The 13,704-nt window shown below is 45.0% G+C and overlaps 1 protein-coding gene across 1 annotated transcript in view; it reads right to left on the minus strand.

The window, feature by feature from the left end:
• BOK (BOK, BCL2 family apoptosis regulator) overlaps positions 1-13,704 on the minus strand; it is a 29,537-nt gene continuing 15,833 nt past the window's right edge. Inside the window, exons 4-5 of the mRNA XM_019513341.1 lie at positions 6,124-6,287; positions 1-1,244 (exon numbers count right to left, since the gene is read on the minus strand). Of these exons, the coding sequence (XP_019368886.1) occupies positions 1,119-1,244; positions 6,124-6,287 (290 nt within the window). The 3' untranslated portion in view covers positions 1-1,118. The remainder of the gene's footprint in view (positions 1,245-6,123; positions 6,288-13,704) is intronic.

Here is a 13,704-nt window from a genome sequence, read left to right on the forward strand (position 1 = left end):
GCCACCTATTTTTTATTGTTTATCGCAATAGAAGATTGCAAGTTGCACTTCATAATATGCTAAAAGAAACATTTATCTGTCACTTTTGATACACTTCTTTTCATAACATGATACTGCTCACTTAGTTTTTGCCAAATCCCCCCCCACCCCCGACACATCATACTTACATATGTTACTGGTTTGGCTCCATCTAAATTCCTCTGTGGAGGAAAAGTTCGTCTTTAGCATAATGCTCAACACCTGCTGTCATTTTGGAAAGTGCTGCTTTGCTCCCACTATTTTGTTCAGCCAGATAAAACACGACATTAAATTAATTTAGGGCAGGCAGCATCTGCTACTGGACTCCCATTTGAACTTCTGTTACAATACAGTACATGGATAAGTTAAGCATGCCTTTAACATCTCAATGCATACCTCAAACTGAATTCTGGTGGTTCTCACCATCACGAAGTCACCATTCTAGTTTCTAAGTGACTTCAGGGGGTAGCGCTGCTTTTAGCTCAGTCGGTAATTCACCACTTCACATCCTCAAAACAGAGCCCCTTTAACCATTGTGTACCATGCACAAAAGCACAATGGTCAGGCTTGGGTAGAAAGAAGAAGACCAAGTTAACAACTGATTTACTAACAAGAGTGCCTAGCAAAGGTGGTTCTGGGAATTAAACCAAAGATGGTCTACTTAACAAATGAGGGATGCGTTTCCTTTGATGCCATTTTAGACACTGTCCCCGCCACCTACCCTGATATTGGTGTGTGTTTAACATAGTCCCAAAATAAATATATGTATGAATATCCATGCTAAACACAGCACACAATGACAAGTTGAGCAATGAGTCTGCTCAGGGACTGGCTTCATCCTGGTCATTGAAGAGACTCCAGGAAAAATAAGGGTATTCAAGAGGACTACTTTGAGTACGAGAGAAGTCTTCCATGGCTGAAGAAAGAAGGACTGCAGTCAATCAGGTGCTCTCCATTGAAGGGAGAGGGGAGAAATGCTTTCATTTTTATCCCAGCCTCTCTCTTCTTCCTCCTCCTCAGTATCAGCTAGGTCTGCAATTATCATTGCTTTTGCAGTGTGGGAGGAGATGGAGCTTGGGGCTGCATTTGGCAACTGGAATTCATCTCTCTGGTAATAGCACAAAGAAGATGGCCTTAAGGAAGTGACCAAAGCTACAAACAGCAGCCACAAGCCAATGGGAGCGAAGGCTAGGATCAGTGTTCACCACGCATTTTGTGATGTCAGCCTAATAAAGAAGAAACAGACCTCATCAGAAAATGTATAAGCCAGAACCAAACACATCTGCTGCCACCAGTGGTCTCTAACGCCATTCCCCATAGTAACTCCTTCTGTGGGAAGACTGGAGATTTTAACTCGCATATCCCTCAACCAGCAATATTAAACTGTTTCCCTTACAATGCCTCCTTGCAGTGTCCTGAGCAGCTATGAATACCAGCCTTGGCATTTCCACACCCTATAAGATATTTAAATATGCCTGCAGGGAAAAGAAAACTCTGCAAGATGTACTTCTCTCATTCTGCACCAACAAGGATGTGCATTCCCTTAATTTATACTGAGTGAAAAAATAAAGCATGAAAGGTTGATAGTGGAGCTTTCATTATGTGTGACACCACCACAAAATCTCTCGTCTTTCAGAAAGCTAAGCACCCTTGGCACTATCATCCTCCACCTTTCTTCCTTTAGTGGCAACAAAATCCTTCCCAGAGATTGTATTGTTTAATTTCAGCTGAAATCACGTTTACTTTTTCTCTTGCTTTAATGTTTTATTTGGATCTGTTCAGCCAAACCAATCCCTGACTGAAATCCATAGTAATAGGAGCTTTGTTTGTAGAAATGCGTCCTGGCACCTTCTTGACGTGTGGGCCAACCTCAAAAGCAGCTGCCCCCAGTGATCCTTAAGTATTTAGGGGCATGTAAGCTGGCCAAAAATTATTAAACAAAAAAAAAAAAGCAGCCCAGTAAATTAATGTGCAAAGAATAGCTTTTGGCACAAAAAGCTGAGGATGAAAAACTGGCCAAAAGTGAAATATCAAAGACAGAGTTTGATAGATAACTGTAGTCATTTGGGGAAAACAAATTACTGTTCCAGCCAAAAAATTAAAAAGAAAAAATGTGGTTTTGTGGTCAAAGCTTGGGACAGGGTCAGGAAGTTAACATAGCCCAAGGTTTTCACAGATTTTTCGGTGCCCTGGTTGTGACACTGGCCTGATTTTTTTTCTCCCCTCCCCTTTCAGGCACTAAGGGTGCCTGTACAAGAGCCTGTCCAAGAGCACGGAAGCTGCTCCAACATGCTGTAATTACAGTGATTAATCAAGTCTGCAGGAGTATGGCAATTGCCACATTCCAGTAGCCTCCTGCATCTTGTGTATCAACGTCCCCACACTTAAAAATGGTGGCAGCGGTGCTTGAACTAAAGCTCGTTGAACAAGCTTTAGTTCAGGTGCCCCACTGCCATTTTTAAGCACAAGGGACACTAATACATGAGATGATGCAGTGCTATAGTTAAAGTGGCTCTGACAGCCACTCTACTTAAAGCACTGCCCTCTTCCCCCTCCCCCCCTCCGAGCATGTGTAAAAATGCCCTAAGTGTGCACAGCTGTAAATCAGTTCCCAGGGGAGCTGTGAAGCGTTTGTGTGCCTTGATCTGTTCCTAAAGTTCCACATCTGACATGGGCATACTGCAAAGCTTAATTCTTTAGTGCTTCTATAGACATGTATGATCCCTTGAACAGACAGTGCAGTAGAAAACTAGACTATGACATTGTTCTATTCCTGCCATTCCTCAGTAGCCTGCCCACTTGGGTTGAGGAAGGACCCACTTTTCATGCTCGTATTGGTTCATTTCTAGGGCACACCTTGTCTTTTAATCTAATGGAAAACTGAGAATGAGGAAGGAGTGATATATAACTTCTTATAGTTTAAGCACTGATTTCCACGGGAACCTTTCATGAGAAATCACAGAAATCGTACAGTTCTGTGAAAAACCTAGTGTCAAGTGCCCTTCACAGTTGATGCAACAGGTGACACCATAATTTCCAAGCATCCTTATAAATACAAGTTTTAGTGTGGCTTTGCTGATGGACATGCAGAGCAACGTTCTGCACTTGACTTCATGGCATTTCTATGTCTAAATGTAATATAACTTTTGAATACCTATCTGATCCATTCTAATATTTATAGGGCTGGTTGTTCCCTAACTAATATGGAATGCTACCACCCATACGCAACTTCTTGTGATAAAAAAAGTGCAGTTTAATTATTAGTCAAGAGCATGCACATTGTAGCAATTAATTTGACTAGACTACTAAGAGCCCAAGCATCCAGAGTAAACATAAATTTAGGACTGCATTCCATTGGGGCCGCTCCTGGAGCGTGGTACTTAACGGACACAAATACAGAATGTTATATGGATACATTTTTCAAAGCATTTATTAGAAAAGAGCACCATTTTCCTCTCTCTTACTTCAGTTGAAATAATTATTATCTGACCCAGGCCTATCCATTTGAATACCTCAACTGGAACCAATAAATATCAGATTCTAGATTGGGCCTGAATTAACGGGCTTCCCCATTGCACTGGAAATACAAACATGTTTCAGTGTTGCAAGGCACTTGTTTGTTTTAAAAATTTTCCTTGCCAAGCAGTTGCCTTAACTACTGTTAATCAAATAAAATTTACCCAATAAAACGTCAGAAAGGAGAGTTTCAAAGCTTGCTAATTAAATAGGTCTTTCAGCCCTGCGAGGCACTGATAAGCTGTTGTAAGGGTAGTCTACTGTTTCACTGCTAATTATTTGTCAAACATTGTTTAGCCACTTGCTCTACTTAACAGTTACTAGAAGCTTTATTGTACACAGGGATTTCCTTGAAGAGAAAGTCCTAGTGGAGGTCATTTTAGAAGTGGGGGGGGGGGACACGGACACGGGACTCCTGGGTGTGGTGACGCCTCCATGGATGAATTATGACTCTCCCTAACTTCCGGCTTCCCTCTGTGGAGGGAGGAACGTGGGAGCCGGCTGCTTACTGGAATCTTTCAAATGCTTTTCTGAGGTCTCGACACCAGCTTTCCTGCCCCCGGGGAAGACTGCGGTGGTTCCTCTTGGCAGCAGCCATCCCTGGTGTATGCGTGAGAGACAAGAGGCTGGGTGCCTGGGCCAGGGGAAACTCAGACTGTGCGCCAAGACAAATGAACACCAGGCTAGGTCAGGCAGCAGATGTGAAAGGGATTCTTGGAACAGCAGCTTCATTCTGGCCAGTTTGTGAACAAAGCTGGGAAGCCTCACACAGGGGTGCCCAGGTCAGGGGGAAGAAAGCTCAGGGAAACAGTTCAACACGGAAGAAAGGATTGGCCATGTCCCACTATCAGTGGAAATCACTATTTGCATTTATGGGGGGAAGCATCCCCTTTCACGAGCCCAGGATCAGCTCCTCACTGATAAGCGTATGCTAGAGAAAGCCCATAGTCAGGAGTATCAGGCAGTATCAGCGTTCAGGTTTGTGGCTGTTAAAATACTGAAACATGTCCTAGCATGAATCAGCACAACCTCCTCAGATCCAATGGACATACAGTGAGTGGCAGCTGGCCCAGGATATAGGTCTGGAAAGTGCAAGGGGTTGGAAAGGGAACAGGACTTCTTGTCTACTCCCAGGGACTAGAGCCGGGCAAAAAACTGAGCTTTTGTTTTGTGGGAAATTCCAACATTTCTAAATTTTTTTTGTTCCAAATCAGAATGAAAGCAACTGGAATACCGCTGTCGCCCACGAAACAGACTGGAAAACTTTTGGAACCCCCAGAATGTTTTGTTTTGAATCAGGAAGAGATTTAAAGGAAGTCAAGATATTCAATCTCATGGAACCATTGACCTTATCAAAAGGAAAAAAGAATTTTGTTAGAACAGCTGTTTTCCCCCAAAACATTTAATTTAGATGGAAATATTTTTTCTAATGAAATGTTGTATCAAAAAAATTCCACCCAGCTCAACTGTTAAGGCGTTCAGATCCAGCCCCACACCGGATGTGACAGACTTGCTAGATGTGAATGAAGTTGGTGGTTCCATTCCCAAATATCACAAAACCCACCACTACTGCAAGCTCATTTGGGAGTCTGAGCACAGAAGCTTAAGGATTTGCTAGGCTGAGAACCTGAACTGTCCTTTTAGTCTGAGTCAGGGTTGAAAGACACCCTTGCAGCAGTGGCAGAAGCTCATGCTGCTGTTGCTCTGTAACTCAGAATGTGTTTTCAGCATTACCATGGGCTAGTAGGCACAATTACAGTGTCTCTTCATTAGGTGGCAAGGGAGCAGGTGCTATCCAGCTAGCATGTAGTAAATGGCCAACCCAGTATGGAAGCAGACAGACAAAATTTAAACCAATGTAACTTCACCCTACTGTTGTTTTACCCCTGATTCTTTAGGACTGTTTCTCTACCAGATTGGGCTGGTTGATGGGTTGGGTCATCTATCCACTACTTTTTTATACCAATGTAATAGTATAAAGTGATTGTTCTGATTTATGTATTGTCTTTATGAGCTTCATAAAATGTTATCTATATACCATTACCAGGAATAAGCCTAGGAAGCAGCATAAACAAGGCATTTTTTTAATAATCATATAAAGTTCCAGATGGCAGCAAGTTCTGTTAATATGCTAACCCCTCACCTCTGCAATTTGTGTGGGAAGCTGTAATAAGTTTGCTGGCCTCAATCAGTCTCTAGGAGACATCTGTCTGTGTTGCAAGAGTCCTGCAATTTGTGACCTTCCATTATAATTAGTCATCTGTTCTAGAGAGGCCCTGGATAGTAATAAAAAAGGTGGCTGCTGGTTAGGATTGAATTGGGCTGGCAGAGCTGTGCAAGAAACCAAGGCTAAGAATAGCCAGAATCCGTGCATGGCAGGAGTGGGGGGTATAGCACAGCTGTGTTGAGATTAGTACTGGTACAAGCAGGATTCTTGCAGCTTAGAACCAAAGCATTTTGGCAGAGTTGTACCGGGCAACCTTGCTCAGTACGTGCCAAAAGATTGCTCTTGTTTTCATTCACACAGATAATATTGCCTACATTTTTTTCCAATTTAAGGCAAGCCTGAGAAGTGTCAGCGTCTCTTACCCAGCCTCCTCTCCTCTTCAGCCACGTCACCAAGGTCTTGCGCACAAACTCTCCCAAGCAGTCCACGATGGTATGAACCATTGCCGGCTGGGCATGTCTCACACAGTCCACAGCCAGCCCAGCTGCCACAGCATAGAGTGACGCCACCTTGCCCCACGTGATGCCTGTGGGAAGGAGGGATAATGTTCAGTTTCACAAGTATTTAGTGCTGGTAAAAGATGCATCCTCAAAAAAACCCAGCGGATTTTATCGGATTGAGTCAGGCTGCTGTGCATGCATGTAGCTTTCCATTGTGAATGAGGAGCAACAGCTGGGGAAGCCTCAAGAGCAGAAACAAAGGACATGATATTCAGTTATCCCTGGATGTGCTTCTATCCCATCTCATCATTGATCGTATAGATAAGGGCCTTCAACAAATACAACCCCTGGCCAGAGAGGAGCTCAAGAGCAGGCCCACGCTATGCTATGACCTCCAAGGACACTATCAGGAGAACTGCCTGAGCCATTCACCTACCATGATGCAAATTCCAATCCAGACAGAGGCTGTACCAAGGAGACAGGAGCAGGTGCATCTGACCAAGGCTACCTACCTCATAGCCCCTCATGTCAAACAATGGCATGACCACCAGGCACCCTCAGGACCACATGTTTCACAGGCACATGAATAAAAGTCAGGGGAATAAAAGTCACTAATATTCCCTGTGCCTTTCATGCAGACAGAGCTTAACTGTTATGCCTCTAGGTGACACCAAGACAGTTTCAGCACAACTAAATTATTATGAAAGGAAAGTGAAGGTGCAGGGCCTAAGTTTATGCTGTGCTGCATGGAACTCCTCCATCACTTCTAATATCCATGCACCGACCTCTTAACAATTCAAATGTGGAAAATAAAAGAAATGCACACAGGTTTAGGTGCTGCTGCAAACCCATTCCTGCAGAACTTTCTGTGGTTACTGCTTATCCTAGCGAATGGAGTATGTGCAGGGTGATGGGGAGTACAATGCTGGCCAGTTATCTAATCTCCCCTGCAGCAGGGCTTCCTGCAAGTACCCCCTGGAAGACACCACAACAGCATTCATCTTCCTTAGGTCCCACTGGTAAGCACTTTATAACCTAGAGGTCAGCAGTGAATGCAATTCATAGATCTCCCCTGCACTTTGCCAGTGCTCCTAGGCATGGATACACAGCTACTCAATGCTAAGCAGCTACAGCCAGATACTATGTAATCCCTCCCGCCATGATGAAGGAGAACAGTGACCTAGAAACATTACCATTTCCATCCAAACAAGCAAAGCAGCACAGGATGATGCCATGTGCATTTTCTCTCTGCTTTGAGATTTCAGTTTTCCAAGAGCTTGATTATTTTGGATCGCTGTTTTTAAACAAGCATGTGGCAAGATATTTTACACTGTTAGAGGTCTACAGAGACTATCCAAAGGTTCTCACAGCCTCAGGCAGAACCTAGGTGAAACTCCAGTACCTCAAAGTGGTATATGGCAGCTGCTTTTTGGCTGTGGCATAAAGGAAAATGGCTCCAAAGACAGGATAGATATTATTTTATTCAACATAGGTTAGAAGCAAAAAAAGGAAAATGCAGAGTACAAGAATTGGACACCTGCAGGGATATGCCAGGAAACAAGCAAATGCTTAAATATAGGTTGACTTGTGCAACACCTCTGCCTCTTCCATAACACTTCCAAATCCATCAGCAGGCAAGATATCAATTAAATAAAGTTGGATTCCAGAGTCCTTTGCTGTTTACTCTGGAATAGATTCCCCCCACACACACACATATACACTTTTCTCTCCATCTTATGAGAGGTTTAACAAGGAGCTTTCATAACAGTTCTGTCTAATGGCTAAGAAGTGACCTACAGTTGGGATCTTAGGAGTTGCTTTGATAATTAAGAAATATTGTTCTTTAAATTTCAATTATGGATGATCAGAGAGCATCACAGTTATTAAAATGAACACAAAAACATCCACTCACACACCATACGATAGCAGATGGGTGTTTGTTTCCCTCTTGGGGGATGTCAAAAACCACAAGTTCCTCTTGAGCAGATACTATGCCAAGCACCACCCAGCAAAAATTCAGTCCCTGACATCCCTCCTGCTATTAGTGCCCAAATTCTGTATCTCTGGGAGCAGAAGGAAATATGAATACACCCAAATAAGCATCTATTTTTGTTCTGCGTTTGTTCTCTAGGAAGGCCAGAAGGGGCCCTGCCACATGGCCATTGGTCAGGAAGTTCACAGTGCATGCAGTATTCACAGTTTTTGGTTATCATTCTCACACTCTGTCACCATGACAGTCAGATGGATGACACAGGAAGAGGCTGCACTAACCACATGAAAGAACGAGGCAGCAAGAATATATCACTGTTTATAATGGTGAGAGAGACACTACCGTTTCTGAAATAGATGCAGAAGGATTTTCACAGTACAAGTACCTCCCCTCACTGTTCCTGATCTCTTGGGCTAGGACCGCAACTAACACATCACCCTGGTATAACTCCACTCCACTGATCAGGCTCACGGGATGTGGCCCCTTGTGATTTGCTTTTTTTTTCTTTTCGGTTCTGTGGAAAGTTGCCCAGAATTCTAGGAATAAGTTTTCTGGCTCACTTCTAAGCTTTTACAGACACGGGTCAGATTTTGTTCACCTGCACACATGTACATCTGGAGTGACTGCCAGCTTTGAGGTGTTCACGTGGAATAATAGAGATCAGAAGTTAGGCCACTCCACTAAAGGATATTTAACTCTGTTTTACAAACTATTTTTATTTCAAAGGAAGGGAAGCCTTTCCATCAACTTGAACTTGCTTCAGATCATACTCTTGATGCCAACAAAAGGTGAGGGCTAGACATACCCAAATACAAAATTCTAAAAGAATATGCTAATGGGAATTCATTATACAAGCTGATTGTGCAGTCTGAAAATCAGACCATCTCCCCACTGTATTTGGGAGATATCTGTGTTTTACAGGATATAGTACTGCCTTCTTGGCAGCCTGGGATTACCAGAGGCACATGAAAGTTGGAATCACAAGTGGGAATGAAAGGTAGGGGGGAGTCTGTAGTCAGGGTTACAGAAAATGTGATGCTCTCCCGGATGTGAGGAACCACTCATCATGGACACTGACACCAACAAACAGATTCTCCACCCCATGGAATTCTAGCTTCTTAATTAGCATTCGGTACCACATGTTCACACCAGTTAGTAGATTTTGGTTATTTGTATAGCACACCAACCTTCCCTACCTGGTGTCTGGAACAGCGTCAGATCATCAGTGAGATGGAGAGAAATTTTGAAGGAAATAGTTCAGATCATCAAGGGAAGTTAAAGTATGTTGATGCTGAGTGCTCTGCCTTCCCTACCAACATTCAATGTGAGTCTTAAATTAGAGATTCTTCTTATGTGTTCTTATAAGGGAGTTGTGAAGCCAGAGCAAGCTACAACTGTTCAGTTATCATGGCAGGTAATAGCAATGATGGAGGTTTACAAATGGCTACAACACACAAGCTGTCCCTGCCTTGCTGATTTCCATAAAGGAACCCTGTTGCAACAGAGATAGAGGGCGAATCCTAGGCTACTCCATGCAAAAAGGGCTAGTTTGTGCCTTCAGCACAGAGCCACAGGGTGGGGTTTGTGGAGGCACACTGCCCTAGTAGGAGACCCCAGCCTCAGGCAATAGCCACTAAATCTGGGATCACTGGGGAGGGATGGCAAGGAAATAGGTGACAGTAGTCCCTGCTCTGCCCATTCCCAGAATGCACCATCCACTCCCCTCTGCATGGAACAACTTGTGGTGGTTAGCACGGGGTGCTGGGGGAGCAGTGGACTACTCTTCATCTGGAGGCACAACTCAGCTTGATACACTGCTGAGCAGAAGAGCTTGGTTTGTGTCTAGCTCTTTATCAGAGCAGAGAAGCCTCCTTGTTCACTGCCTCTTGCATACCCACAAGGTCCAGGTGGTCTGGCCCCTTCTTCTTGGATGAAATCGAGCTGCTAATCTGCAAATGGAATAAAAAAGATGCAATACACTGATGACCTCCCATCAAATGGAATTCAAGCCAGTCCTCAGCGTGCAGAGGAGCTGGAGACACAAGTGAATGGAAAGCTAGTCCAGAAAAACGAGGGAGATAACTAAACTTCTGCCCATGAAGGTACAAAGAAAGCCCCACTTCAAAGTAGGGTTGTTGGTTGTCGATATAACATCTACCCAAAGAACTTTGCCTGCTACTTCAAAGGACACATAAAAATGTAAAAAGCTGCCTGGAAGGAGTTTAAAATAAGCAGAAGACTGGAGGCCAGCTGTGGAGCTGGAGGTATGTAAACACTGGCTAGCCAAGGGGAAAATGAACTAGTGAGAAAGGGCTGTTTTGAAAGTGTTCCTGCTGCATCTCAGCTGCCTGCCACTGTGGAGAGTTCAAGCAGCCACGTGACGTGGGTCTGGTCAGTCTCAGAGTGCACACTGCACCATGCTTGCCTCAGTTATTTAAATAACCCTCCCCATTTTAACATCAAAGCAGGCCTCCCAATTCACATCTAAAACCAGCATGATCACAGCAGCTGGGAGATCACACATGGGCGCAACACAGTCTCCTCTGGCATCATCTATTGTAAACAGATGGAAATCAAGACCCAGAAATACACACACAAAGGCAACTTGGCTGGATGCTCAGCTTCACATGGCCTAAATTTCAGGCAGCAGCAGGGAAACTTCGCTCCCACTACAGAGAAGGAGCACTTACCCTGACAGCTGGGCATTGGGCGAGTGCACTTTAATCATGCACAGCACATAAAACAAGGAGAGGGACATTATGGCTGTCAAGGGGCTGCATAGGCATGACAACCTGCCCATGCAGCCCCCTAACAACCCCACAGCCACACTGGGGCCAGAACCAGTGCTGAGCAGCTTTCCCCACCCACTTACTCCCTGCCAAATCCTGGAAATGAGGCAATATACCTGCCTTAAGGGAGACCCCGAGGGTATGCCCAGAGCTGCTGTTCAGTCCCCTGTCTCTGGCCTGCTCTAAGGCAGCTCTGTGGCCTCATGTCCATGACTGAATGCACGCAGAGGTAGAGTTGGGAGGGCAAACTTCACAGCGGTGCTCCGGCACACAGCACAGGTGCCATGTAGATGTATCCTTAAGTCTGGATATTCACAGTTCCAAGAAAAGGAATGCACAGGAAACCTCCTTACAAACCCAGAGCAAGTCCCCTTCAGAGAGGAACATTCCTGCATCCTTGTGTCTGGCAGCCCTTCCCACCACATCACATAGGGAATTTCAACGGCTTCAGTTAGAAAAAAAGAAGAAAAAACACAGGTCTCTGTTTTCGTTTGTGTTTTCCATAGAACAAGCCCTTCCTTTCTGGAACGTGTTTGGTGTAAAAATATTGAAAGTAAACCAAGACTAGCACAGGCCCTGATCCAAAGCCCATTGAAGTCAGTGGAAAGTCTCCTGCGGTCTCCAAACAAGTCTGGATCAAGCCCCAGATCCAGAACTGAAGAGCTTGTCATTGCAGAGTTGCTTTGGGGGCCACTGTTGTGCCAGAATCTGTGGAGAGGGAGCATCAGAGCCCTTGTGGTTTCTATAGTGGGGGAACCTCGAGCTCCCAGCCAGGATCACGGCAACTGCCTAGTGCCACAGCCCCTGCCCCTTACAGTGCAACTAAGCAAACACATGCATAAAGGGCACAAAGGAAGGGCTGGTGTGTCAGCATGGCACGGTGGCAGGCACACAGCAGGTCAGCCCTGTGACAGTTTGCCTGTATCGTGCATTATACACAATTGGTTTCAGCGAGTGCTGCATTTGGGGCTGAGGGAAAGGGGAGAAAAAGAAAAGGATGTGAGAAACTGCCCAAGCAGGAAGACACAGGTCAGCTGGGCAGGTCTGTAGTCTCAGGGTCCAGCTGTTTTCTTAAATAAGCCCAATGCTTAGCTATAGACTTGGCAACTGAGCCTTCAGTACCTGGCTGGAAAACGCAAACTGTGCTTCACATCACCATCTCCCGTTGCTGACTCAAGATCTCTTTCTCCTAGATTAAAAAAATGAAATGCAGGCTTGGCTGCCACATCCTCATCTCTCAGTTTTGCTGGATTTAGCATTAAATTCCTGGTCCTGGAACTGTGCTTGGGATCCAGGAATGTTAGAGTCAGCAGATTTCCTCCACTTCCCCAGCAAGAGAAAAACTCAGTTAAATGATGAGAGATGACTGATTAACTTCACCCAACAAATTCAATTGCTTTTCCTGCTTATAAGCTCTGCAGTTCATGCACTTGAGGGCAGAGGTAGCACCATGGAGCTCCACCCAGAAATTTAGCTTGGGCCGCTAGAAGAAGCCACTAGAAGTAAGAGTGACACCCAGTCATGGTGGACAACTTCCTTATATAGTCATGGCTTAATTGTGGTCAGTACCTGTCAGTAGCAGGGAACCACAGAGCGCACAGCAGTGTGTGTGTGGGGAGGGGGAAATGTTGCTTGGCTGACATGCCTTGTGATTGTCCCTGACTTTTATAGTGGGGAACTCCATTATTGTAAGCCTCAAGGGTCAGAAGTCAGATCCCCAGTAAAAGCCTGTGGGAATGTCTTAAAAATCAAGAGCATTTTATTTTTCTAAATTAACGAGTTTGGAGTTCTTTTCATTTGCCTTTGGGTTCTGAGCCATTGTGATACAGCTGGGGACAGGTTTTCAAGCTCTTCTCCACAACCATGAGGGCTAGGAATTTGTTTTAAAAAAGTCATCCACATTTCTCCCTGAGCCCTTTGAATCTTGGAGCTTTAACAGCACCTGCTGTCCCTCATCTTGTTAAACAGAAGCACAAAAGAATTGGCAACACTGAGACATTCAGAAGCACTGGGACATTATCCCCAGTATTGCCTTTACAGCACAGTGGTGAGCACACACTCCTGTCAGCCAAGGGTACACTCACACTTTTTTCTGATTTAATTTCTTGTGTTGGGGCTCCAGGGAGGTGGGGGGAGATGCTTGTTCCCTTGTTGTAGTAAGCAGTGTGCACATAAGGGCCTTGTTACATGTTAATTTTGGGCAGTTCCTGGAGCTCTTAACCCCTGGATTGTCCACACCTTAACAACTTTAAGTGGCTTAAAGCACTCATTGTGCAGCTTGAAGTTATGCCACTACAAGGGAGGATTATCTCTGATCCACACAACCCAACTTCTGTTCCATTAATTGGTGGCCACTCCCCACATATATGCCACTCAAGTTGAAGTGCTCCAGGATCCCAGGATGCAGTGGCCGCTCCCCTGCCATCCTATTCTGTGGACACTCATACCACCGGCTGCTTAGTGGAGTGGCCCAGGGACTGGACCTACAGCTTTTCTATATAGTTTCATAGTTTCATAGTTTCTAGGGTCGGAAGGGACCTGAGCAGATCATCTAGACTGACCCCCTGCCATGGCAGAAAGAGCACTGGGGTCAAATAACCCCAGTAAGGTGGTCATCCAACCTCCTCTTAAAAACCCCCAGGGTAGGAGCCTGCACCACCTCACTTGGAAGCTGGTTCCAGACCCTAGCCGCCCTGACCGTGAAGTAGCGCCTCCTGATGTCCA

This window comes from Gavialis gangeticus, unplaced genomic scaffold (genome assembly GCF_001723915.1).
Source record: "Gavialis gangeticus isolate Ggan-Ray unplaced genomic scaffold, GavGan_comp1, whole genome shotgun sequence".
Taxonomy (NCBI): Eukaryota; Metazoa; Chordata; order Crocodylia; family Gavialidae; genus Gavialis; species Gavialis gangeticus.